This window comes from Drosophila simulans, chromosome 3R (assembly GCF_016746395.2).
Source record: "Drosophila simulans strain w501 chromosome 3R, Prin_Dsim_3.1, whole genome shotgun sequence".
Taxonomy (NCBI): Eukaryota; Metazoa; Arthropoda; class Insecta; order Diptera; family Drosophilidae; genus Drosophila; species Drosophila simulans.
Window position 1 is genome coordinate 25,519,677 of NC_052523.2, and position 27,822 is coordinate 25,547,498.

A 27,822-nucleotide genomic window follows, 5' to 3' on the forward strand; every position below is an offset into this window, starting at 1 on the left:
GTTGGCACAACTGGAAAAACTTTTCCCGGGCATCAGAATGCCGAGTGCCAGGCCCAGATTCTCCGTGATAGAGAGTGTGGGGAATATGGGCAAGCGGAAAATGGGGAAACCTCACAGACAGGCCGACCAAGACCAAGTATTGTCCTCGTGGCCAGGCCACTTGGCGCATTCCAGACAAGTGAAAACTTGACAAACTGGGTCAGCCCAAAAAGGGGCGGATTGGGGGCAGCAACTGGCCTCCTGCTTATGCATGAAAATCAATCTAAATGCAGGCCACAAAGCCTCGCCGGCTTGCTTTCCAATTAATGCATTAAGAGCTTATCCAAACGGCTGGCAAATGGAGTGCATCGCACGGCTGGCGGATAAATTGACGATTAGGTGTGACTTCAGAATGTGATTGGTGGTGCCATTCGATGTGAATCGATCAACCAATATCGCAACCACAGTCATTTCTTATGAGCACCACAATTATGAAAGCATTTAAAACCAACCTTTTAACTTTTAAATTCATAAAACTTCCGTATTATTGAAAAAGCCATCTCCCTGATTAGAAAATTTACAGAAGCATTGTTTTAGACACTTTAGATGATTTCAAATCCCCAGTGATTTCTGTGCCACCTTCGATTCATTTTTTCTGCACTAAAACCCAGCATTTTCCGTCTGCAACTTTGCTGGGGTCATGCAAATGAGCCTGTGGCGAAATGCAGACCGAAATATAATGCAGTTTGCACGTTGACCGCAATGCGCCCCCTGTGATTACCCTTTTCGATTTCTCGTTGCCGTTGGTGGGCGTTTTGGCCAAGTCAAAGGCAGCTGGTGGCCCGCAGTAAACGTTGACCGCATGATTTGTATCTCAAATGGGCCACAAATGGTCAAGCATACACACACACCCGTCCATGCACACCACACACACAGCCGTACACAACGAGCTCATAGAATGACCAGTACAAACATTTATTGCTAATTGCCGAAAGGACATTTGCATAAACTTAACAAAACCCAAAGTTTTCCATGTAGGCAAACAAACAAACGACAACTTGACCACACACAAATGCACTGGCCACCAGGCGTCTTCGAGGAGGTGGGCGGCAGCTCGGTCGCCGTGGGCGTGGCACGTGCAATTTGCCAGCCAATCAAGCCGACCACCCAGCAGCCAGCACCCAAAAAGCCACCAACCCACAGCTATAACATGATTCAATTTGCTAGCTGCACAAACTTTAGTCGGTCCCTCAATTACCAGTTTATAATTGATTTCCCCCAGCAGTTTTGCAGGCGAACGCTTTTAAAACGTTTAAACTGGCCAAAATGCTTTCGTTTACCGATGAGGTCGATCATTCGAAAGCCATTTGACGTCAAATAAATGTTAGAGAATGTGAAGCATTTGGCAGCCGAATTTAGTGAATTGGAAACAGCCTTTGCCCACCCATCAGCAGCTCAGTAGTTGCGTAATTATAGCCGAGTGCAGCGGCACTTGTGCATTTTATTGGCTTTAATTGCCGGCGTCACACGCGGCGTATGAGTAATGGCAATTTAGGGGCGCTTCGCACGACCGTCCGCAATACACACTTCAACTATTTGTTATGCAATGAACGCTTGGCCTAAATAGGTGCTGAACGATTGTGCAGGTAGAAAAAAAAAACATAACATGCCAATATTAATTTCATTCACATTCTGCAGGAAAAACGATATTAATACTTCCGGACATAATTTGATACCCCTATATATCAGTATTGGGACAATTAATTATTACTGAAACCTGAAACATTGTTAAAGTGATTGCCATATTCACTTATGTAGGTGCTTAAAGGATGTAGTAGGCTTTACGTTAGTTAAATCCATAAACAAGTTATTTCTCTCAGTGCCTCTTCTGGTTGAATGAGAAACTCCATTCCAGTGACTGTCCATTTGTCCTTTTATCGCACACGCACATAAATTGACCAAATTAATGCGAAAACTGAGCACGCGTCGAGAACGGACTGGAATGGATCGGAAGAGCCAAAGGTTTGCCCTGCCATGTGTTTTAATGAAGAGCTCCACGCAGGCCGCTGTAACAGGCTTTTCCTTTGACTTTGACTTTCGCCTAACGATGACATCAATGGAGGCTTTCTCCTGACAAAAGATTTGGCTAAGTGCCCTTATCAAAGTGACAACAGGCGCAACTTCTTTCTGCCTTTCTATCTTTCTTTTATTATTAAGCCCCAAAGTGGGAATACAGTGGGTGTTGGTCATGAGGGAAACGGCTTTCTGATTTATTGTATTGAACAATTTTGTTGACCATGGTTTTTAACAATATTCTATGGATTTACTACTGATTAAATGATAATAGTTTATAAAAAAAATAGTACAGTAAGTGACTGTATCCACTGTATCGCTTAACCTCATTTCAGCTTGCTTTTCCAGTCATTTTCTCATCTTTCGACAGCCCGGAGCCATGCAATTTCAATTCCCACTGGATCGTATCTTGCATTTCAGCACGCACTGTGCATCATGAGTTATTGATAAAACTTTCTGGGCCGCCGGAGCAACCACCCACAGCAATTATAAGACCGGCAACAATTTGTTTATGTGGCAATAGGCCAGGCGAAAGGCGAAGAACACAGAGAATTTAGCATAAAAATGCAGCACAAAATACGAAAAGGACCTTTGGAGTCCTTGGTCGGTGAGGAAATGACGCTATATAGCAATGTCTGCCTGGGCTTGCTCCACATAAAGAACAGGAAATTGTATTTTTATAGAGATAGAGCGAGAGAGATAAGGCGGAAAGGCGAGTCGGAGGGAAATGAAAATCTGTTTATGAAGTCATTGTGCCGCCAATGGGGATATCAAAACCAAAACCACTGGATACCGATGTTGCCGCTGCTGAATTTGCTGCACTTGCAGCGGCAAGATTCGCAGTGCTAGCTGCTAGCTGCTTTTATTTCGGTGAAAATTCCTAGCACAGCTTTCTCCGGGCTTCTATTTGCCATTTAAATGGAAAATTTCGAGTGGCATTTGCAAACAAAACGTGGCCGAAAACGCGGCGAAAAGTGGGTGAATATAAGCCACGACGTCTGTCCGGAAAACTCGAAAATTACATCGCGGGAAAAGCGGGAAACGGAGCGTGGGTGGCTGAATCTGCTCTGCCCTCTGCAATTTTTGCAATTACAAGCCGGCAATTTTCATTGTTATGGCCGTAATGAAAATGGCTGCAACCATTTTTGGCTTAGACCCGGCATTTTATATTAATTAATATTAAACATAAGCTGCGGATTGCGGGGGTTGGCTGGTATAATGAAATTTGCATTTTGACGCTGCAATTTGATTGATGAAAAATGTAATTAGTTGCCCGGCAAACTGAGTGGATGTATGTGTGTGTGTGTGTGGGTGAAAAGCAAACGCATAATTGCGAAAATTCCTCGCATTGCTGAGTTCGGAGTTCCCAGCTCCGCTCTGGGCTCCAAAAATTAATGACAAGTCCACCAGCTGGCTGAGTGAACTGTCAGCATTTGTCTTGGCCACAAGTTGCCGCAAATTCATTTGCTGCCACGGAAGTTTCGTGGCACTGACCGCAGGAACTTAGTTTCCCAAGTCCGCCAGAGGAGACACCCGGACACCAGGACACCAGGACACCCGGGCACTTAATGTCCGGAGTTTTCCAGCTCCCATATTGACACTGAGCATCCGCGACAGGGCGAGGCAAATAAAACTCCAGCTTTTTGTGGCCATTTCATTATCGAGTTGCAGCTGCAATCAAACCGAATGCAACAAAATAGTTTAACACCCCGGCGCCTGAGTGAATTGCCACGGAAAAATGGTAAAAAATGGCTAGAATGGGTACAATGCCACTCGGCTTGGCTTTGTCCTGTTTAATGCTGTTAGCAGCTAGCAGCAGCATTTGTTTACTTCAATGTCATTCAGGCTGACTGCCGAGAAGGATGATGCACTGCGAAAAAAAGCTTGTTCCAAAGGATATTAAAAGAAAAAGGCACTCCAAGAGCCAGCGATCTATTGCTTTAAATAAGTGCAAGTTTTAAATAAAGGGAAGTATTTTACAATTTAGATACGTTTAGTTTAAGGTTTCAGAACATCTACTTTGTGCTCTTCATTTCTCTCAGTGTAGGGGCCAATCAGTTGGCTTGGCTTCTTCTCTGCTGGCGAATAAACAAGCCAAAATCACAAAAAACGACAGCGCGCCGACAGACGCAAACATTTTTGGACTGCAAACTTTTTCACTTTTCGCCTCGGTTCGTTTTGTATTTTGCGCTGGTTTATTTTTTATCGCTATTCGCATTTCATTTTGATAAATGGCGCTGCCGCCGCCGACGTCCTTGTCTAGTGGGCGTGTCAGCCAAATGCCAGCCCATTAAGCCAACTTGGCTTCAAACGGATTCGAGTGACCCAAATGATTTCGGTTCGACCGGCCAGTGCAATTTAATTACTGTTTATGCATAATGATCGTTAGTTTTGCCTAATTAAGCACCACTTGCCCGACACCGATAACATTTTGCGAAACAACGAAAAACTATTTTTTGGGGCCTCCCCACCTGTCAGTCGTCGTTAGGCAACACCTCAAATTGAAATGGAATGGAATTGCATTTGGATGGGACAATAAATTATGCAAATCAAGCAATTACCTGGCTGGATTCGCTCGTTTTTCGCTTTTCGTTTTTCGAGAGATGCCAGGACACTCCATTAGTCGGACTTTGTCACCTGTCAGGCCTTTCAGGACATGCAGTGCAAAAACATTTACCAATTTGCATAAAATTTGTATGCTCATTTGCTAAATTCACAAATTAAATGCCGTCACACTGGCCCACTTGCACACCAGCGCACGTTGCGCATACGCCGCGTGGCCGGCCAGTAAATTTACCACTGCCTAATGAGCCAGTGACCAAGTCAACCGCATATGCCGATAGTTATTGAAAGTTCGAGAGCAAAACGATGCAATCGGTAACCAAACTTGGCTGCCGCCACTCGAGCATTAAATTTCGATCGAATCGCAGGGCTTTCGATTCAGATATGCACAGGAAAAAACACCGCATATGCCACGAAATTCAATTTGAACAGCTACCGTAGATAATGAATTGCCCACACTTTACTTCCGTTTAGCCAATAGAAATACCTATTTATGGCTAAAATCATAATTCAGGCCTAGAATATTGTGGCTACCCTTATTTTGTTAGTAAACCAATTAGGCAAATTACTACTACAAGTTTTCCACACTCTGTGTGTGCCGACAGTCGGTCGGTCTGAAAACGTAATCCAGTGCTAAGCTACTGCTTAAATATAAGGTAAACACCACCAATTAATTGGAGCAGCAGTGATTTTAAGCTGGCTGTCACCTGCTGGGCGTCCCATTGAAGGAGACCGCCTCGAAATGTAATTTCCTGAATTGCAGTTTTGAATACACAATTCGCAATTCGCTCGTTCAATGGGACTGTTCCACGGCAGACGACGTGCTCATTGGAGTGACTGTGGAGGACTGTAGAGCCGTGGAGCCGTGGAGGACCTTCTCTCGGCACTCACACACACTCACTCAGAAAAGGACTCTGAATGCTCGAGTGGACAGGTAATGGAAGCTGTCAGAAACTGCGACATCACCGCTGTCAGTGGCTTGTTTTTTGTATTTTTGTGATATTCGCGGGCAAACAAAGCGGAGCGGCGAAGGACAATAATATGAAAATGCGTGGAAGAAAAGATGAGACTTATTTGCCCAGCCGTATGCAAATTTATTCACTTGGACGCAAATAATACAATTTCAATGGCATTAATGAAAACAATTTTCATAAATGAATGAAACCAACAAAATGCGACAGACGTTCAACGAGCCGCATCAAATTTGGCTGCATGCGAAAGTAGCTTAATATTTAAATGGCAGACACTTCTTATTTTTTTGTCAGTTCAAATTTCGCTTCCATTCGCAACTGAATGAATATTATATTAAAGTAAGGAATTCCATTTATAAAAATCAGTTGTGTTAGATATTAGATATAAAGGTGTAAAGTAAGTCAATTTGCTTTCAAAACAATCAATATGACTAATCAAACTTTTAGTATCTGCTCCCTCCTCCTTCTTATAAAAAAATCAGAAAAGCGAGTAATTAAAATTATTGTTTAATGAGTGATTTAATATCAACATTCCGTTATTTGCAATCATAACTATGTCACAGAGTCAGACCAAAACAATACATTGTGCAATTAGTAATTCATGTTGTGCAACTATGTCAATATAATTTTTCTAATTCGAAACTAGAACTAATTAATCATTATTAAAATATGACATCGTGTTAAATTGGCAGCATTTAAATGATGAGTTTGACTATAATAACACATTTATAATAATTACCTCACATGAGCATATCTTAATTCGATTCTTCAAATTAAATTCACACATATTCAATAATATTTTTCACTGTGTTTTAACAACTTTTTTTTGGTTAGTGACCAAAGTTGGACACTTAAAATTTTTCATTTCTCGACGCGGCGGCAAAGTTTGCAGACGAATATTGAACAGCAGTCGGATTAGAAGTGGGTGAAAATGGATGGAAATGGAAAACTGCAGCTCATTGGGGCGTTTATGGGCGCTTTGGCGTAATTTCTATTATTTTCCATGGCCGGCTGTGGCGCACTCAAAAAGCAAACAATTAAATGTCCAGACTGCGCCCGTGGGCATGCTGTGAACAGAACAAATTGAGGTCAGAACGGGTAAAACAGTTGGCAGCAGGCAGGCAGTCGGAGGAAGAGGAAAACCCAAACAACAGTTAAAAGAAAATTGGCTACCACAAAATGAAGTCGACTGGGAGCTGGAGAGCTCAAGGCTGGATCCGAAGCTGAGCCGAGAACCCCGAGACCAGAGCTCAGAGCTCAGAGCCCAGGGAAGCTGGAAAAGCGGAAAACTGGGACCTGGCCATGGCCACACGCCAAACACTTGTATTTTGGGGTCATAAAAGCAGGGGAAAATTGTGCTAATTAACCCTAAAAGAAAGCTTTTCCCAGGCGGACGGGCGTGTGTGTGTGCCTCTCTCCAGTGAGAGTGCATTTAAAATTATTTTGCACATTATTGCCGCTCATTGTTTTTATAACCCAATTATTATACAACAAACTGTGCGGCTGCTTAGAGGCCTCGTCTGCTGGCAATGCGAAAATAGCTTTTATTACTGTGCTCGGTGCTGTCAAGTGGCTATAACACGCATACGACACGTTGCCCGGCCCAAGAGCGCAGAACAACAGTCCAAATATGAGTAATTAGCCGTAAAAATACAAACAATATAATATTTAGCATGTGATTACAGGTTGCTATCGTTATGATAGCCCTGCTGCAAACAATGAATCACAAACAATTTGCCGACTAACAACTTTTAATGTGTGTTGGCAGCAGCAAAATAAAACCACACACACACGCACGCACACACGGCCATTCAGGACCTCACGAAAACAAACAAAGGTCCTATGCAAAACCCAAAGCAAACCGAATTCCGGAAAAGAAACCGTACACCCGGACAGCAAAACACCTAAACAAACAGCACGTGGTCCCTGGATGCCCCTAATATTGTTTTTCGGCAGGGAAAACAGAGCCGAAACCCAGGTCTTTAATAATTTCACTTGATAGTTCCTCGGGGGGCCAGGAGGAAAAGCACGTATATAAAATGCTTATGCCGGGAATTACTATCAAAAAGGCATTAGGCAACCATATGCGGCAACGATAAATGCGAGCAACTAAATTTAAATTTAAGCGGTTGCCAGGCACCACCTACAAAACAACAAGGAGAGCAGTTACACTTGAGTACACCTGGAAAAAGGCCATTATAATTGGAAAAGCTCTATGAGTGACTAAATATATAGAAATTCCTGAAATTCGTAGATCAGCTAAGAAGGAGTCTCACGGTATGCAGTGCAAAGAGAACTCACCTTGAAATAAATCCTAGCATACTTTTACAACTGATTTATATTTTTCGCCGTGCCTTTCGTCGTTGGCAGATAGGTAAGACATACGTGTGCACTCAGCGGATGTGCGTGTTTGGCAGCTGACTGGCTTGCCCCCAACTCTGCAACTTCCTAATGCCGCAAAGTCATTTGGCGGCTTATGTTGCGCCTTTCGCGAGCGACCGACAAACAAACAGTATTGAGTTAAGGTGAAAAATATGCAAAAGGCAAACAGCAGCGGCGAAAAACAAAACCGAAAAACGGAAACGGAAGTGGGGGGAAAGTCGACGAGCAAAAGGGGGCGGCAAATCGCACGCACAACGCAACTTGCCGCTGATCATTTATAATGCGTTTGCGTTGGCACAACACGGCGTATGGGTAACACGATTTTCCCCCAGAAGCCCATAAGTTGTATTCGGTGTTTGTTGTCACTGCTGCGTGCGTGGTTGCCATTAGCAGAGGTTCGTTTAACGCCTGGCTAAATATCCTTGCGTTGTCCTGCAGACAGGTGAACGCCCGATTCCCTGGATTCTCCGAATTTAATAAGCAGACTGTATGATTTTCATCAAATATTTTTCTAGCTAAATTCAATTAAATGAATACAATTTCTGGTGGAGCGCGCCAGCATCGATAATTTAACGTAATTTTCAGACGTCCAGGTGCAAATTATTGATCAATTTAAAATATTTCGAATTTGATTTTATCTATGGTTCGATTAGGCAACATGCTACAATTTTTGGCAAGTACAAAATAATGTTTAATTGCGCTTGAATTCAATGTATTTATTAAATGGCAATTAGTCTGTCTAGCTATTTTCATGCACAAAAATTGAATATTTGTCAATATAATTAAAACATCAAGTAAATTTAATTTCTCCAAACGCTGTTATGAAGGAATATGTTTAAGAAGAGTGGAAAGCGTATTTATATTCTCCCCCTTCTCAACTCATTCCCCTTGGCTTTCTGCGCCGGCAGAGCTCATAAATAGACCCTCTCGAGTTTCAGCCATCTGAAACACCAACGCGTTCGCGCCTTTTCCTCGTCACTTCGTCGACGCTTCCAGACGATGATAAATTAATTGGTTTTTTATTTATGACGCGAATGGATGGATGCGGGGCACTGACACCCGACATCACTGCCTTCTGAGTACTTTGCCAAATTGTCGCCGCTCGATGCTGTTGATGTGTGAAAGGCGGCAGGAGGCGAGGCTGCCGCCTCGTCCTTTCCGTCCGATTCATTCGCCTACTAATTGATTTACGCCCAGACGGTGCCTGTCATCGATTGATTGGGAGCAAGAAACTGCTGACCTGGTCCACTGTGTTCAGGGCCAGATTAAAGACATCCAGTAGCTGCGCCAGCTGCCTCCGACAATTTATTAGCAAATGTAATGAGCAGAGTTTATTAGCCGACCGGCTCGTGTTTGCATCTAATTGAAATTTACATGCACACCGGACATTCCAGCATATCCTGACTGCCTTCCAGCCAACCACACCCCTTTGCCTGTGTGCGTGTTTGTGTAGGCAGAGCAAACAATTGTCATCATTAAAATAACGGCTAGGATGCAAGGACGCACACACGCAGTTCATGAGCATCGCTCATGTGCATCTGCCGAACAATAAATAAAGACAATTTGCAGCTGCAATTATTATGAGAACCGATAAGCCAGCTAAGCAGTTCAACATATGCTTCACATGGGGCCATAGAAACAGGCGGTATTCACATAAGCCACCCCATATATCTCTATAGACAAATCTGGGTCACAGTGTGCCCGGAAATGTTAAGCAGCTACTAGAATTGTTTGACCAATAGCCACTTAAGGACACGCAAAGAAAAAGTTCCTTAAGTAAAAAAACAGTCAGTTAGCACGGTGACACTTTCCATCAGTGCGACCATGCACTAAAACGACTCCAATGTACTAAATTGAACGCAATTACGCATAAGTTTTGTTGTTAAATTACATTTTTCTTAACCAAACTGTCTAAGTTTTTTCTCACTGTGTACTTTCCCATCAACTGATGAAACTGCAGCTTTAAGTTGTCACCATAGACAGCTAACTCGATTCGTACGAGCAAACGGGCTGCGTTCAACTTCAAAGTGCCTCGAATTAGTCGGCAGATGCACAATTATTTAAGGCCTGTCTGGGAGAAATGTTAAGTGCTCTGTGGTTCTGAGATGGAGAACTTTGAGTGCCAGAAGTCTGGTCTGTGCCGAATTGCAGGTGAGCATGGCATTGGCCCGAGATCTTGTGGCCTTTGCCTGTGGCCGACCAATTTCGAAAACCAATTTGGCCAAAACCAGGGAAATTCCTTTGGATGTTCCGGCAGAAGCATAAGCAGCTGTGGCAGCTGTAGCAGCAGCACACATGACCATTCGATGTCATTAGCCCAAAGCTAAAGCTGGACAAAAATTAGACTAATGAAAACGAATGGATATCTAGATTAATCCAATTCTGTCGCCTTATTTATAGACACAAAGAAAATGGAGCGCCGAAAAAAGGCATTGTCACGGCAACCCACTTGGGCGGATTATTTTTACCAGGGCAAACCACTTCATTAGCAAAGCCACAAAAAGTGCACATCATGGTTTTGAGGGCCAAAGCGAAATCAATACCAAAGTGGTGTCATTAGTGGGGCGATCTTTTTTTATGCCCCACCATCACGCAAGCTCACTCCCATTAAATGATGAACTGCCAGCTCACAGAGCTCATAGGCAAATAATTATGGCGCATTTTAATGAGCAAACCAAGCGCTTAATAGTTAATGTTTGTTGGGGAGAACGGGCGACGATGTTGCCAGTGCTGTTAGCGGCAACTATTGCCATTGCCGTCGCCTCATCCTTCTGGCAGCTGCCGCAGCACGCGCAGGCAAACAAACTCCAGATGAGTGGCAGACAAGAGCCATTTGCATCTGAAGGCATTTAAGTTTTGCATGCTCTGTAATTAAAATAATAAACACGCGCAAAATGCATTAGAAAATCTAGCCCGGAGCTTAGCAGCCACACCCATCTGGAAATCAGCGGCAATGACAACAGTAACTTTTGCCTGGTGGCTGGAAAGCTAGACAGCGGCTCACGTTGCGTATACGCAACGCTTGACGTTTGTTTGCTCTGCTAAAACGGAGAATCTCTGCAAAACCACCTAGTGTCCTCGTGTCCTGGTGTCCCGTTTATTTGCGCAGCAGGAGCGTGCTATTTGTGTTGGCTGTTTCACTTAGAACGCGCTTGCAACCTGGCCTCAGGTGTTCCGCTCCCTTATCCCCTTTGACCCCTTCGAATGGAGCAAAAACAGCAGCCACAATGCGACGAATGTGTGGACGGACGGGTGGGTGGTTGCGCTGGCCCATTGTGGTGGCATGCACCGCACACTTGACCTGCAAAAACAGGTACAATGGCGGGTGCACAGCGAAAAAATGTGAAAGCCATCGGCATTCGATACAAAGATAATGAATACCTTACGCAGTGTTTGATCTCCGAAAAAGATGATCAGCACAACTGTGCAATAAATTATCATTTGGCCACACTTCTATACAGTGTGACCAAGCATACAAAAACTAATAATACAAGATTTCTAAGTTATTTCTCTTCGTGCAAAGGCCACTAAACCAGGCCAAGCGCTGAAAATGCGGAAAAAATCAAGCTTGAGGTGTCGTTCTTCTTACTCTTCGATGTTTGTTTGTTGCAATTTGCCGCAAAATTCAATTCTCGCAAGTGCATCTCCACTCCACTCCTCTCCATTCCATTTACCCTCTTTGCAATTTCAGCATTTAAATGTTTCCAAGTACTTAGCAAAAATGTTGCTGCCAGGCCAAAAAACCCGAGGGCAACACAATGAGACACTTTTGCATTTCCGTCAGTCACACGCAAACGCACACATACAAAGAGCAGTGCTTTTGCTAAACACTGTGACGAAACAAAATATAAAAAATTACAACAAGTGGGTGGTTCAGTGGGTGGCCACAGTGGGTGGGCGTGGCCGAGGTTGACTGAGTGGTTAGCTGCCTGCTATGGGGCATTACATCTGTAGACGTCAACTGTGTCAGCTAGCTGATGTTGCTGCCGTTGCTGCTGCAGATGTTGCCGCTGATGCTGTTGCTGATGCTGCTGCTGCAGATGTGGCTGCTGCGATGTGGAGGACGTTGCTGCTGCGGCGTTGAGTGCGTCTGTCGACGCTCGAGTGTATCAAACACAACGCAACATCAGCTGCATACTTTCGCAGCGAGTGTGTGGGTGCACTTAAGAGTCACTGTGTCAGTAAACAACTGACCCACTTTGTGATGAACAGGCCGCACCACTACCACCAAATACCAAAGCGCAGCAACAACAGCTGCACACTCTATTTATCATATTGCACGCTGCGTGGGAACCACAAAGCGTAGCATACTTTTTTGGGCAAGGAAAACTACGAGAGGCAGTCGGTTTGAAATAGGAGGAATGTAATTAAAGTGCTAGCAACTAAACTTGGCTAACAACTAAGTGTTTTAAGTGTTAAAATTCAAAAATGATTGAATACGCTTAAATATTTATGATTATAATCTAATCATAAAAAATAACAAACTTTAAATAGCTTATTTGCTAACTTTTTTCGCTCAGTGTAGCAGCTCTGATGAAAAGCCGAGAGTTTGGGGCTTAGATGGATAAAATATGCGGCATTTAAATAGCGCAAAAATATCTATGAAAATATTTTTGCTGGCCAGACAAGCCGTTCCGCCGCCTGTGTTTGCATTGTATTCGTTATTTTTGTTCGTGGAAAAATAAATACGCTCCCCATTATTTTCTCTCTGTGCGCCAGTGTGTGTGTGTGAGTGTGTGGGTGTCAGTGGGTTGTGGGAAAATTTTTGAATTTTCGCTTTTGCCAGATAACACGGAAAGTGGAAAGCCAGAGTAACTGCGCTGATCCTGAGCGAACATTTTCCTTTTGGCATTTTGGCAATTTGTCAGCGCTAATTTCACGTTGATTATCCCATACACACACACACACTTATCCGCACGTTCGTGCTTATACACATATATAGATATATTTATTTGGGTGTATTGTTGTGTTATACAATCATGACTGCTCCACTTTGTCTGCTTTCCTTGGTTTTGCCTCGGCAAGCATTTTGGCGCTGACAATTAAACGAAAGTAAGATAAATTGTCGCATTTGTTTACAGTTCAACTTGTCGTTTGTGTTTAATTTAAGCGAAATTTGTTGGGTGTGTTGGTTGCGTTGGCTCTTCCGTTGGCGGAGAATGGGTGGTTGAGGCGGAGGAATCGGAATCCGAATCCGAATCGGGCCAATCGACAAGATATAGTGGGGCCAAGAGGAGCTGCCAGTTAGCCGCTTTAATTTATTAGACAAGTTGGGTTCGCGGCATTCGCCTTGCCGCAAATATTTCGCCAAGGATGAATTCTCCAGAGTCGTGTAATTTGTTGTTCACTTCGCCCAATGCCAGTGGGCGGACTGGAAAGGGGCGTGGCAACTGGAATGGCTTGTGAGTGTGACTTTTAAGTTTTGTTTAAAGCTGCTGCGAGCTTGTGGGCTTTCCCTGTATTCTAATTAACTTAAAGATTTAGTTTAAAACAGAAGTAGGAAATACAAGTAGCACCCTTATAAAAAGTTATTTAAACCATGTGGAACGGACCTAGAAAATCCCTTTTGAGTCGCCATGCTTCGCTGGCTAGCCCGCATTTCAAAATGCAAACACAGATGCATGCGGGCATCCATTAGCATAAACTTTAAGGACATCCGCAAACGCACAGTGACACGCGAGCCGAAGAGCGGAAACAATTTTAATGTCCTGCGGCGGCAGCCACACTTGCAGCATGTGGAGCGAAGGTCCTTGTTCTTGGGGTTCGCAGCGTTCCCGGCGCGGGGAAATCATGGAAATCGCGGAAAAGCCGGCGGCGGGCCAAGCTCTTTAATGACGACCGGGAGTTAAGTAATTTTCCTTGTATTTTCCGGCGGGCGGCCTGCCTTTGGCTTAATGCGCTTGTACCTGTTCACAGATCCTGTTTCTGTTTCAGTTGCTGCTGCTGCTGCTGCTGTTCCAGTTCCTCCGGCAGCTGCAGCCCGCAGTTCGCTCCAGCTGTTGCTCCTTTGGCGAGTGATGCCAATGGCCTTCGGTGTCATTTGCGTCGCAATTACCACCCACTACTACAGCCAACCGCCGAGCACCACCCACTCGAAAAGCCACCTCTAAGTGGCCCACTAGCACCTCCCACTTCTTCGTTTTCTACTTGAGCACAATGTAAATTTGATTATCGCTCAGGCAAATATTTGTCAGCCACTCACCAAGTGGGTGGCAGTGGCACTGGGTGGTGGATTTTCCTTTGGAAATGGGGGCAGCTGGATTGGCTGCCAGCTTTGTTGCTGACATATTTATCTAGACGTTTGCCACTGACATTTTTGTTCACTGCCAGTCAAGCTTTTGCCCTTCATCTACACGGAGAACAATTCCGAGCTAATTGTGTTATAAAGTTTACAAAAACGAGTGTAGAATTGGCAGAATCTGAGACCAAAACAATAAATAGTTTTAACTTGTTCAATTGGAATCAACACACAGTGCACATTTCAAACGCACTACTCTTTTATTTTCCCTGTAACAAAACACGACTTTTGTTTAGCTCGTCATGATTAATTAAAACTTGCTCCCTATTTTCGGATGTTGTGGTGCTATTTGTTGTTGTTGTCGAATTTTTTGTTGTTATCCAATTTGTTGTTGTACATCCGGTAGCTGTTGTTGTTTGTTGTATTGGTGTTTGTATTGTTGTACCGAATAGTCCAGTGTGAACATGTTTCTTTTTTACCACGCGGCTTTTCAACAAATTACACAAGGGCCTCTCTTCTCAATCGATGGGCGGAAAAGCAGAGGGGTAGAAGTGGGCGGGTCAGTGCTATCGTATCCCGGAGAGGGGCGTGGCAGTGGGAAAGTTGCGGGCAACGGATTTTGGACTCATTAGGCTCGTTCACTGTTGGTGTGAAAATTCAGCAAATATGTATACAACACTGGGAGGTCTACTGCTCTGCGTGTGTGGGTGTGTGCCCCCATGTATGTGTGTGTGAGTGGGCGGTTGTCTATGTGTAAACACAGGGCTTAATGAGAAAAGAACTTACTCTGCTATTTGAGTTTGGTTCCTGGGTGTGGGTGCTGTTCTCTGTTTCCGCTCTTTTTCTCCGTGTCGCTTTTTGTTTTCGGTGATGTCGGCGGGTTTTATTTAGTTTACACAGGTTTATTTATGAACACCTCTCATATGCATGTGAGTCCGTGTGTGTGTGTGTGTGTGAGAGAGAGGTGTTCCTGTGTGCGTGTGCCAGGTGACATTTCAGACATGCAAACACAGCATTGTAATTTCTTTTCGATTTCAGCTTTCTCTCCTCACTGCGGTTTCAAATTAAAATCCTCTTCATTTTGCATTGCAAATAGCGCGGCGAAGAATAATTTTCCAGATAGAACATTTCTGGGCGGAAAAGCATTGCTCTTTAATCTTTAAACTATACCGAGCTGAGGAAACAATAAAAGCTTACCGCCGGAAGCACGTAAAACAATGGTCGATCCATAAAGAAAATAACTGGCGATTTAAATTAATTACCACGAACTTCGCGTAAATCACGTATTTTTAATTGCCAGACATTAAAAAAAATAGTATAAAAGTGTGCTTTATGCGTAGATAAACTAGTTTAATGAAAAATCGGCAAACAATTGAAGCGTGGCTTATAGAAATGATAGAAAATCTAATGAAAAATCACAAAAAACCTGGATCATGGCACAGTGCATAAAATTAATTATGCAGGGATTTTTGCTTTTTATTTGACTCCTAAATGCAAATGGATTACACTGAATATGGAATATGAAAAATCAAACGTAAAGCTTCTGGCAAACAAAACGATAAACTTAATGCTTTTAGGCAAACAAGAGTATCCGGTTCTTTTTTTATAATTTTAATTCAGGTTTAATTTAGGTTATTACTGCCCCACTACCGTAGTCAAAACAAGCAAAATTTTTGTGCGCAAACAAGAATAATTTATGCAGGAAGTACACATATTTTTATCGCTTTTATTCTATTTACAAACTCATATAGATCACGTTTAAAAGCGGGGCGTAAGAGGAAATAACGAGCAGCATCCACATTGCTAATTACTTTCTCATTATGCAGGCTATTTAGCTTTAATTACACTAAGCTCCAAGCCACGACACACAGACGCACACACTCACAGCCTAGCAGGACACCCCTCACGGACACGGAATCACTCACAAATACAAGGACACGTGGAGAGCACTTCTAAACTAGCAAAAAAGCGCTCAAATGCTCGAAATTCGCCGGGCAAAAGTGGCAACAGCATTTGAGCCTTTCACTTTTCACCTGGCGAGGCTTACGGCCCTCGGCTTAACCGCTGGCAATTCCAAAATGTGCAGAATTTTCCATTTGAATTTTGGGTCTGGGCAGCGGGGAAAACTGTGAAAAGCGGACGAACCTGGTCGCCGTTTGCCCCGAAAGGGAAACGCTCTTGTGCGCCAAATTGCTGGCTTTCGGCTGCGGAAAACAAGGAATACGGCTGCAATACACACTGGGCGCGAAAAGTATGCGGCCATAATGAGGCAAGCTGGATACATCCAGTGTGTTCTTTACGATCAATTTTCAGGCTTTCAATCCGGTTTCAGTTCGCCGGGGCTCGGTTAATTATATCAATTTAACAAAGGGGCCTGCAAGTGAGCTTTCCGCACACACCTGGTCTGCGGCGAACTCTTTAAAGCATCAATATAAAAGTGCACTTAAAAAAATCGAATGTATTCAAAATATTCCTTCAAATATTAATGTTTCAAATCTTAAGACAAATATATAGCATAGCCTTATACACACTTCTAAAACTTAAATTTGAACTTTAAAGTGTACTTTAAAGTGCCAGGTATTTAAACTCCCGACTGCTGACCAATTCTGTTTACTTTTCCGCCGTGCATGTGTGGGATGCTTCCGTTGGTTTATTTGCATTTTAATATGCCTCGTATTTTATGGGGCTTTCATATTGTTGTTGGTATTTATAATATATTTTCCCTTAAGCCGCATTTGTGTAATGAAACGGAAGGGATTACCGCTGGCCGCCGACTGTCGGTTGCCCCGCAACCCGCTGTCCACAGTCCACCGTCCGCATCCTTGAACCACCCACGCATTGGAGATGTGGCCCAAAACCCCGTACACGTTAACCCTTAACCCGCGCCCATCTTTTGGCCCGAAGTTTAACGAAATTGAAACACATTTGCCTGACAGTTGCCATCAGCTTGGCTTCAATTCGATGTCAGCATTATTGACTGATCCCGGGTGCCTTGGAGGGCTTCTCTCTCCTCAGCCCGGATCGCCTGTACATATGTTTACCCAAGGCTGAAACACTTCAAGTTGCCTAGTTAAAGTTAAGTGTTCGTGGGTGGAATATGCGTGGGTGGGCGTGGCCCTGCTCAATCATATTTCACATTCGCCACTTGTCAGCTTTTATCTCGTTTTCGTCATCCCAAGAAGTGCCCATCTTATATTCCAGAGTTTCCCGCTCCCGACGCTTGTCATAATTTCATTATTTGCTGCGTTCAGGCATAAAAAAGGGATATTGTCTGGCTGCCTGCGATGAATGTGTGTGTGTGAGTGTGCGTGAGAGTGTATGCGTGGGTGGGTTGTCATGAGCACGATGCTGCTCGCATGTCCTTTCCATCGACGTCTGCACACGCCTTTATTGCTCGGCTTCTGTGGCAGTCGGCGGCCATCGCAGGATGACAGCAAAATGTCTATACAAACAGCAGACACGACGACAGACGGACGGATGGACAGACGGACGGATGGAAGGGCGGCCAAACACAGATACGCACCCACACTGCTAGAAAATACTAACAAATGCTTTTCGCATTTCACTTCTGCAGGGTCTAAAAGGAATGGTTCCGAACTGGGACAATTAAATATTTTTCAAAAGAAATTTCAAATGAATCCGTTTTGAATGAGACTGAAAGATTTAAAAATGTTCTATATCTATAAAAAGGATCTTACAAGGACACCATTGATAATAAGATTCCAAGAATCTTTTCCCATTTCATAATGATTCAAGTGAATTTCCCCACAATGAACCTCATTTTTTTCAGTGCCTCCATGCGTGGTACATCCTTTTCCAACCGGTTGACTGACTGGCCACGTGCCTCAAGTTATGAGCCTCGACTCGGCCAGGCCGTCGAGTTGCCCGTCCAGCCAAGTGTTGTCCATCCAGCACTCGAGCGACCAAAACTTCAATTTTAATTGGATAATTACTCATCCAATCCGGGATTTAATACCGCCTGAAGTTGATGCACCGCACCGGGGGCTTGGGGTGGAGAGATAAACTGCGGCATCCTTATTCAATGCTCCCTTTGAAGCTGCCAAGTCTGCGGCTCGAGTGGCACTTCCCCCCGTTCGTTGGGAAAAATGCATCGCAATGGTTTCCAAATAGATGCACTTCAAAGTGCAGTTGCAGGCCATAGAAAGACTGCAACTTGTTGGTGGCACGAACGCAACCGCTTCCACAGACCATTCACAAAATGGGCACGAGATGTGCGCAGATGACACCCGGAATGTGCTGAAATTGAAAGCCAAATACGGTTAGGTTGTTGCCAAAAGGGCTCACTGCCCCGCCCGGCTGCCAAATGGCTTTCCATTCACAAGCCCCAGGCACTAAATGCTCCCCAAATCGATGCAGCTGTATGCAAATAAACACGAGTACTTCTCGAGCAGCCAGCAACAAAGTCTGAATATTATAAGCGCCACACTCCAGCTGCAGCTCAGTTCCAGCTCCAGTTCCTCGGATGAGCTAAGCCGTGTGAGCTCCCATCGTGGAGTGTTTTTACAGACAATTGACATGGCAACGGGTCAGAGGAGCAGGACAAACAATCAGGGGAGGCTAAGTGCTGTAATATTGATGCTTGCCGTGCACAGGACGAAAATGAAAATGTTTCAAATTTAAACTATCTAAAAAGATGTGGAAAAATACTCCCCTTTGAATAATTTTCTGATTTTGAACAGTGTCTAATTCTAATTAGTTGTTCAAAAACTCCCTTTCCTGCATAGCAACTCCTTGAATGTTTCCAATTCTCAATTTAGCCTAACTTTGCTAAAAATAAAAAACCAAATCAATTATATCGCAGTGCATTATCCTGTGGCAGGGGCTGAAAATATTTCCGTTGAAGCTGCGAGCAGCGAGGCATGAATTCAATATTTTCATCTTTCATGCGCTCCGCCGGTTTTTCCGCCAGGATTTCAAAGGCACAAACCCCGCGCCATGGCAGAGCCAGAAATCCCACTGTCTGCTTGTCCGTTGATTAGAATCAACATAAATAAAATTAATTGTTGCCGGTCGAGTCGTCCTCGTCGTCGTCGGGGGTTGCATTCAATTTGATTATTAGCTCAATCCAATCCAAAGCGAACCGGAAACCGAAGGGTGGTCACAACTCTGGTCGGGCAACTTATTTCGATTTTGTCGTTGGCTAATTTTCCTGTGGTCCAAAGCGAATCCCTTGAGCACTCGCCGCCTCAATGGCACAAAATAATTATAATTTATTTACAGCGCCCGTCTGTCTGTCTGTCTGTCTGGCTGATTGTCTCACTGTCTGGTTGCAAGTTTGAATGTCGCTCTGCTTGCTGCTTAATTGCCAACTTCTAGTACGAAAACGGTTTTGGGGCACAGTCGTCAAAAAAGCCCCGTCATAAATTGTGTGCAATTGTTTCCTGAACTCGGGGCCAATGCATCAGGAAATTAAACAGCGATTCGCCCTCTGTTCCTGGCCATCCAACTCATCTGCATTCGCCAGGCGGAATATGCAAAAACGGACCCAATTGCAAAAGGACACTGGGAGAAACGGGAAGGCACAAGATTTCCGACTATATTTTTGTTCATACCAAAGATTTATGCCATATTCCCTGGCTTTTCTCTCTCTGCAAGCATTCAAATTCCTCGGGATTCACTGCCGCAGTCCAAAATCATAAATTACACCAAAACTGACCAAACAGCGAGTGTCGTCCTCCGTATTATGCAAAATTTCTGCTACAGAGTTCCACACTGAAATTTAATTTCAAGAGAGAGAGAAATCAAAAGACAATGAATCGATAATTTATAAATGCTCCGATGATCGTGGCTTAGTGAACAAAAGCAGCACTCATTTCGCCATGCCCGTAATGACCAAAGGGAGAAAGGGTCCAGGTTCTAGGGTCCAGGGTCCAGAAATGAATAAAACCGAGCTCCGAAAACCGAGTGCCGAATACCCATTTGAGGGATAGAGCGCCAGAGCAGCAAGTGGTGACCCCAACCTACCCGAATCCACTCGAAATGCAGTCGTTGTGGCAACCAGTTGAGTTGCAACTGCCACTGCCAATGCCATTGCTAAATGGTGGGTTTTTGGCTTTGGCATTGGCATTGGTATTGGGCAGTGGAATCGCATCGAATCGCATTGAATCGTTTTGGTTTTCAGCATGATTTCTCAATTGATTGCAAGTGGCATCGGAGTTTTTGGGCTCGGTTTCGGAGTCGTAGCTGGAGATGGGAGCCATGTCATGCCTAATGCTTATTACCAACACTCGGACGCTTGGCAATTTATGCAGATGCAAGTGGAGATGGAGACGCAGCTGCGGTGCGGATTCAGCTGCCAAAGCCGCTTATGCTGGATGCTTCTTGGCCAACTGCCCACCGGGCGGGCAGTCGATGTGTTGTTTCTATAATTTTAATTGGAGCTCCAGCGTCCGCTCGCAACATCGAGATCCCAGCACCGGTCCGAGGAGAAGGAATTTTTGGCAATTTCCAAAACAAATATTGCTCGAAAGGATCTGCTCCGGCATGCATGAAGTGGTGGCTTCGTACTCAGGTGACCGACCGGCTGGGCCACCTACCAAAATAGTTTAGAGCATTAAATTGCTTTCAGCACTGCCAACTGACACACAGTGCATGGGGGACTTTAGATATATGCACATACATCCAAGTCTATATATATGTATTTTGGGGGAGGGAGGATGGAGCATGGAGCACAAACTGTGAGCACTGCTCCGTAAAAATGTTATGTAATTAAAATGCCTTGCAGATATTTTGCCCAAACATTTTGCGGCTGCTTTTCGCTTTTGTGTGCCAAAATATTCCTTTCCAAATAACTTGAGCTCCCCTTTTATGAGCAGCCGGCGCTCGCAGCTCCAACTTTCTCAATGGAATGCCCCAAATTCTGGCAAGCTTTCACCACTTTCCTTCATCTTTGTGCATGCAGCTCGTACATGGCGAAAAAAGTGCAGTCTCCGTGCCGTACTTTTATTACTTTTATTACCCAATTAAATCATTCACTATGTGTATCAACACGCATTGTCCTCGAATATTCTCAAGTGCAATTGAGTTTCGGAATACAATTTAAGCTGGAAATAATAATAAACAAGACTGCACTGAGTATTAAAATACATACTAAGGTATATAAGATACTTTTACAAGTATGAATCCATTGGTAGACCATGTAAAACTCCAAAATGTTGACCCTTTTTGCTTTTCCTAGCTCTACACTACCACGTTAACACTTGATGTCTTATTTATCTTTTGCAGACGTCACAAATCTGGACTACGTAAAGGTGAATGCCGAGGCGGGCAAGAACGTGACCATTCCGTGTCCGGGGGTCAACGAGCACTCGCTGGTGGACACGCTCGTGTGGAAGACGGCGTCCACGACAATCGCGCAGTTTGCCAACCGGATACCCCTGCTCCACAGTCCGCGGGTGAGTAAAAGGATATAAAATACTGAGAAAAATGCAGAATCATATTCCTAAAAAATACATCTAATTACAAGAGAGAAGAATATAGACCCAAGAAAGGTGACATAAAGGATGCGTACTGAATCTGCATAACTTAAACGCTTGTCAAATCGAATTTATTCATTAAAGTTTCTGGATTCATTCCCCTTTCTGCAATTTTCGCCCTGAAAGGGCCCTCCAGTGTCATATCAGAATTCATTTCAACACTTTGGGGCAGCAGAGGAGCTGGGCGCCTCCTTGGAAGGGCGAACATCCCTGATATATAGAGGACCCTTCGTTCTGGGTGCAAAAACGAAGCTGTTAAAATAATTGATGGCCGGTTGCCGGGCGGCTGTTTGAACTTTGCCATCCGCCAACCGTCGACAGCGGCGATGAGTACAAGAAAGTGCAGCGAAAGTCCCGACAACTAAGTGGCCATCAATGGTGGCAAGATCGGGTGCGAGAGCGGGGCAGATCGGGAAGGATGGGGGATCGGGGTCACCCAAGTGCAGTGCAGCCGGCGCGGCTAATATATTTTAAATGTTTGATAGTTGCACTAAAACAAAAGCGACATGGCTGCGAAAAAAAAGTATTCAAGTGCCTGCCAGATGGCAGAAAAAGGAGGGCCAAAAGTGATTGCAATGGCCTTAAACGCACTCGGGGGGCCATTGAGGCGGCGCAAACAGAATGATGAAGTTGCCCCTTCGTTGGGAGCAAGATGATGGAGAATGCTGGGATGTCTGCACAGTGGGAAAAAGTTGAAAGGGGAAATACAATTCTATAAAAGGAATTGTATCAAAATTTTAAACAGAGCTTAGAAGTGATATTTTCCTTAACTGGTTAAGGCTTTCGAGCCTGATTTCTCCCAGTGCATTGGCAAGCTCCTCCCTGAGCTGCTGGAGGAGGCCAGCCGGCTATGTGTTAAATGGCGGACTGGGACACTTGAGCTGCAGGCAGCCAAAGTTGGTCCCAATCCGGCTTCGGCGCCCGGCTCGCATTTCTTGGGCGGAAGTTTGCTGCAAGTGCGGCGGCTGCTTCTTGGCCAGGCTATTATGTGTATTAAAAGTTTTTCACCTTGGCACAGTGGCTGCTTCATTTTATTACAGCTGACACATGACCCCTCCTCGCACACACAGGCACTCCAGGACCCTGTTGAGCTATTAACTTTTGTTTTATGGCCGAGACTAGAAATGATTCATGTTTGCCCAAGCCAAGCGGACTAAGGAGATCCACTTGGCCGAAGGACGAGGGATTTGCCTCTACAAGGTTTACTTGTGTTTATTCCCCCTTTTTTCACCCGCTCTGGATTTGCTCTGGTCATGTGAGGCCAAGAGGGCGTTGAATGTAATTAGAGTTTACTGGGCACAAAGCGTAGGGGATATTAAAAATTCCACATGGTAAATTCTGGCAAATATTTTTCGGCGCTCGTCTAATAATAATGCCTGTCGGAGCCAACAAATTACCAGAATGCAATCGACCGAAACGCACACACACTCACTCGAATATGTGGAACCCAAGGCTGTAATTTGAGGCCAAGGATGCGGCAAAAGATACAAAAGTAAATAACAGGGTCAGGCATCCGAAGCTAAGCCAGATGCACTCCTGCTGCATGCTGCAATAACCTACCGAAAGATAGATTGCTGGCAATGTGGATGAAATAATTTAGTTTTGCCATTCGAAACAAACATAAATTCGCCCGAAATATACATTTGCAGTATAGTATCGCAGTAATCTGTGATGGAAATCCTTATTAAATTTGCCTCAATTCTCTCAGTAGGGCAGGTATGTGCATACATATGTGCGTATGTCTATGGAAATTATTTTCGGCTTCATGCAATTTCCAAATTTTCTGCAAATCAGAACATAAAAACAAACAAATCTTGAATGAATTTACTGCCAAAGCAACTGGCTTCATGCTCAAGTTGGGCAAGACACATAGTTCAATTATGGGCAAGAGCCTGCATTTGTGGCCAAAACAAATTTGCCGAGGAAACAGGAAAAACTTTTAGGCTGGCTCGATGACAGAGTTCCTAAATTTTGTTTTCCTTTTCCCAGACATATACTCGTATGTATGTGTGTAGGACTGCCTGCTATTTAAAAGTTTTCCCTCTCAAAAGTGGAAACTCTTGTCGCTCGACTTGCACGTTGTCAGGCCCTAAATATCTAGATTTTAATTTCCATATCCCATCAACGGAGTTCTAATTAAGTTCCCTCATCTCGTTGCAGATTCAACTTCTTTCGGACAACTTCGGCCTGCAGTTTTCCCCCTCATTAGCGAGTGATACCTCGGAATACATATGCCTGGTGAACGATCGCCATATACCAGAAGCCATTGTCGACTTGCTGGTCCAGGGTGAGTATTGCATTCCATAAGAAAGGGATTAACCTAAAGCCAATATTCATCCAGAGAGTTTCAGTTTATTAAGGCAACAACTTTTCTGTATAGTTTTTTAATTTGCATTGTAAAGATTCCACCATTTTGTTTTACGTTCCCAAGAAAGAAGCCATTGGTTTCATTTAAATTATCCCACTCTGCGCTCATTTGCGCTGCTTTCTTAATGAAACGCTTAACTGCTTTAATGATTTTTCCGGTTTACTTGGCCAACATCCGCTGGCCCCAGATTCCATTACCGATATGTCTTCGATGCCCTTCATTTCACCATCGATGCCACACTCCCTGTTTGCATTGTTGTCGCCCTCGCCTTGACATGATTCCCATTTGCATTCCACTGATAGCCGCCACTTTCTCTCCTCTCTTCCCTGCAGATGTGCCCGATCCGCCGGAGCGACCATTGTTGATAAGTTTCACATCACGCTCGGTGAATTTATCCTGGGCGCACTCGCAGCATCCGCGGAATGCGCCCGTCACGCATTTTATTATCGAAACGCGGTAAGTGTTGCCATCCCGAAGAACGAAGCGCCGCCAGAGGTGCCAACTCTGAATAAAACTAAAAACTTTAAGGGATATTCATTTAAGACCTATATTTCTTGCAAGAAATAACCATAGAGAACATATGCAAAGCTTTTCTTTTATTGAAAATAGTTTATGATATTTCGAGAAGGAGCCCTAAGCCCCAACTGACCAGCACTCTCCCCACAGAATGGCTTGTTTTAGCTGATGAAGTGCCAGTGGGCGGGTGGAGTGCACTTGGGCGGACGGACAGGCGGACAGGTGGTGGCGGAGAGCTGTCTGTGGCGATGATGGACGCGCGGCCATGATTGACACATGCAAAGGCGCTTTGCCAAAGGATGCGAACTGCGGCTGACCCCATTGCGCTAATGAATTGGCGAGCAAAGGATGCACACCATCCGCCATAATGCGCCCATCAGCGTCATTCGGATGCTGAGCAGCTAGCCACGCCCACTGCCCCCTGCCCACTGCCACGCCCCCGCCTTTGACTTGAGCCAGCCACCTGATTTGCGCGAGCCCATTCAATTAAATTAATGCGGCTATAGCTGGGTTAAAGGTACAGCTGCGTTTGAAATATTAACGTTAAAGATGGCATTCATTGCATGGAATATAATATTTCCATCATTTTGAGAAGGAAAGTAATAGGGATAACCACTAAAAATCCGTGCCAGAGCTTGATAATTTATTTCTAAGGGTCCATAAAAGTAAGCAAGATATTTTGCTTTCAATTATGAGTATATTTCATAAATATATTTGCACAGTAAGCCTCGAAGCGTAAATTCCGCCCATTGGTCCGGCGGTACTCGTACTTTAATTAATATGTAAAAGTATGGCGACATGCATGACATGCATGACTACGGGGATACGCACTTCACTTGTGCTCCATTTAAATAGAAAAGAAAGCACAGGCACGCGTATAAAGCCATCTGTGCATCGATGGGCATGTGTGTGTGCGAAGGGGGTTCCCCGGTTTAAGTCGAGCTCGCACACCCATGCACACACACACACACGCACACATACGCCTGCCATTGTGCGGCACTGGCTATTTTCCGAATAACTTGAACTCAATGCGGGGCATGAAATAAAAAGCGAACGCCGCCAACGCGGTACAAAGGCCAAGCGAAAATGTCGGTAAAAAATACCAAAAAGCGAAACTTTTTCAATAAATTTCCATCAACTGCAGTAGCGCAAGGGGGCAAGGGGTAAAGGGGGCGTTGGCGGTGCGGCTGGGGGCGTGTCCTCGACAAGACACTGGCTTTCCCGGCACAATCGATGACAGCCAACTGGAAAGCAGAGCCTGCGGTGCATTTATGCAAAATAAGAAATAACTGCACCCACGCAAACACTGAAGGAAATGTGAACACGCGCCGCCGCCTGCCAAGTGCACTACACTGGGAGAAATTAGTGGAGATCTAAAGAAAAGTTTCTTAGAAATAAATACTCAAATAAATAGATCATTGAGTCACTGACAATTCTAAACAAATACAACGCTTTACTCCAAGCGAGAATATTTAAAACTCGAAGTTAGTAGTATTTCTCTCAGTGCACGCACAGCTTATACGCAGCATAGCATACTTTTTTGGGCAGCGCGTTCTCAAAATGAAGCTGCCCTGCCCGCTGCCATCTCCATCTCCATTCTCCAATCTCGTTCTCCGGCGAGGTGGAGCTGCAGACTGCATTTTATGTAAATTCGCATCGACATGGGAGTGAGTCTAGTGGAGTCGAGTCAAGTCGATTCGAGTTCTTGATGCTGTCGAGGAGCCCCTTATCGACCCCCGTGTTCCCTTTATTTCACAACGCCTCTTATTTACATTTTCGCTTGATTCGGTTTATTTGCGCATATGCAAACTGGGGGATTGGGCTGGTGGCAAGTTGGTGGTTCCATATGCACATGAACTGCCATCGAAATTGAAAGACGCCAACGTCAACGGGATGATGATTATTGAGATGATGATGATGGCGGGGACATCCTTACGCTGGATTTGCCGCCTTGCTCGCATGCAATTGAAATGGGCTGCGGATCAGGATCAGGACGAGTATGAGTATGAGTTGTCCTGCCAAGCGTTAAGTCTATCCATAAATTGCTGCCCCTCAACTGTTGCACGAGCTGCGCAGCCAGCGGGCAGGATAATGTCATCAGTCGGCGTATGTATGTGTGTTTGCACATACTGCATTGATGTTTTGTATTTCGCGTATTTCAGTGGCATAACTTTCGGTCAACCGAAAACTGGGCCAAACTCTGCGGCTCCCCACTTGCCACGCCCCACAAGCCCACTGAACTGACATGTTTATCAACTGCTGCGGATACTGTTTCCCGTTTACCATTCACCCGATGACACCGAAAGCCCAAATAGTGGCGAAAAAAAGCGCTGGCTATATCATTATGCGATGTCCGCTCGCTATTCAGATACAGATACATTTTCAGATACAGATACTTCTTATTGGACATGAAATCTCACTCAGCTGCGTTTTACGTCGCATGATTTTGCAGCATGTTTATTCAGTTTCTTTTTGCGGTAGATATGCGAATAAAATTAATTAAATCTTACGCTTGTGAAAACATTTTCGTTGCAAATTATTTTTTGTTTACCTTTACTTCATGTAAAATACGTTTAAAGGTATAATGAACTATGAAATGTTAACGAAAACACATATAATTGGAAAAGGAGAAAATCAACATTGCTTAAAATGTTGTAAATAGTGTGCGAGTATGCACTTTGCCCTTTTGATTGCTTCAAACTTGAAGAATAAAATGGCCTGCTGTTTCTGCCAAATAGAATGTTTCTGGCCATAAATTGTGCCCTTTTTTGACCAAGTGCCTGACTTATCTGCCGAGTGCCTGGAGTGCCACTATTTGTCCATTATCTTTAAGGACTCGTGGCGCAAGTAAATCGTCCTGTTTCAACAACTCGTGCATGAACTTTGGCCCATAGCCGTCGGTCATGTAGAAGCGATACCCATGGAGGGCAAACACAAGCCAGCCAGATGCATAAATAACTCATATTTATTTGCTTAATATGGAAAAAACGTAAGCAAACATTTTTAAAGCAGCTTACCAGTGGGGGCAAAAACATCGGTGCAACAACAGCAAAAAGCATCCAATACATGTCCGTGGAAAGGCCGCAAATTTATTTGCCATTGTGGTTACTTTGCCGGAGAATCTCTCCCCCAATTTCTTCCTTTTTCGTTGTTTTTTCGACCGGGGTTTCAGGACCAGGTCCCCAACATTTTTCATATGTTTTTCATTCGGGCCAGATGATGGCGGGGCATCGCCTG

General features: G+C 44.3%; 2 protein-coding genes across 7 annotated transcripts in view; one reads left to right on the forward strand and one right to left on the reverse strand.

The window, feature by feature from the left end:
• LOC6730049 (uncharacterized protein C2orf42 homolog) overlaps positions 1-27,822 on the reverse strand; it is a 179,083-nt gene that overhangs the window by 82,767 nt on the left and 68,494 nt on the right. The window lies entirely within an intron of this gene.
• The window catches only part of LOC6730048 (tyrosine-protein phosphatase 99A), a 110,707-nt gene that overhangs the window by 16,574 nt on the left and 66,311 nt on the right, over positions 1-27,822 (forward strand). For all 4 annotated transcript variants that reach the window (XM_039294530.2, XM_016177762.3, XM_016177765.3 and 1 more), the window contains exons 3-5: positions 21,451-21,620; positions 23,862-23,988; positions 24,402-24,525. In XM_039294530.2, coding sequence (XP_039150464.1) covers positions 21,451-21,620; positions 23,862-23,988; positions 24,402-24,525 — 421 coding nt within the window. The remainder of the gene's footprint in view (positions 1-21,450; positions 21,621-23,861; positions 23,989-24,401; positions 24,526-27,822) is intronic.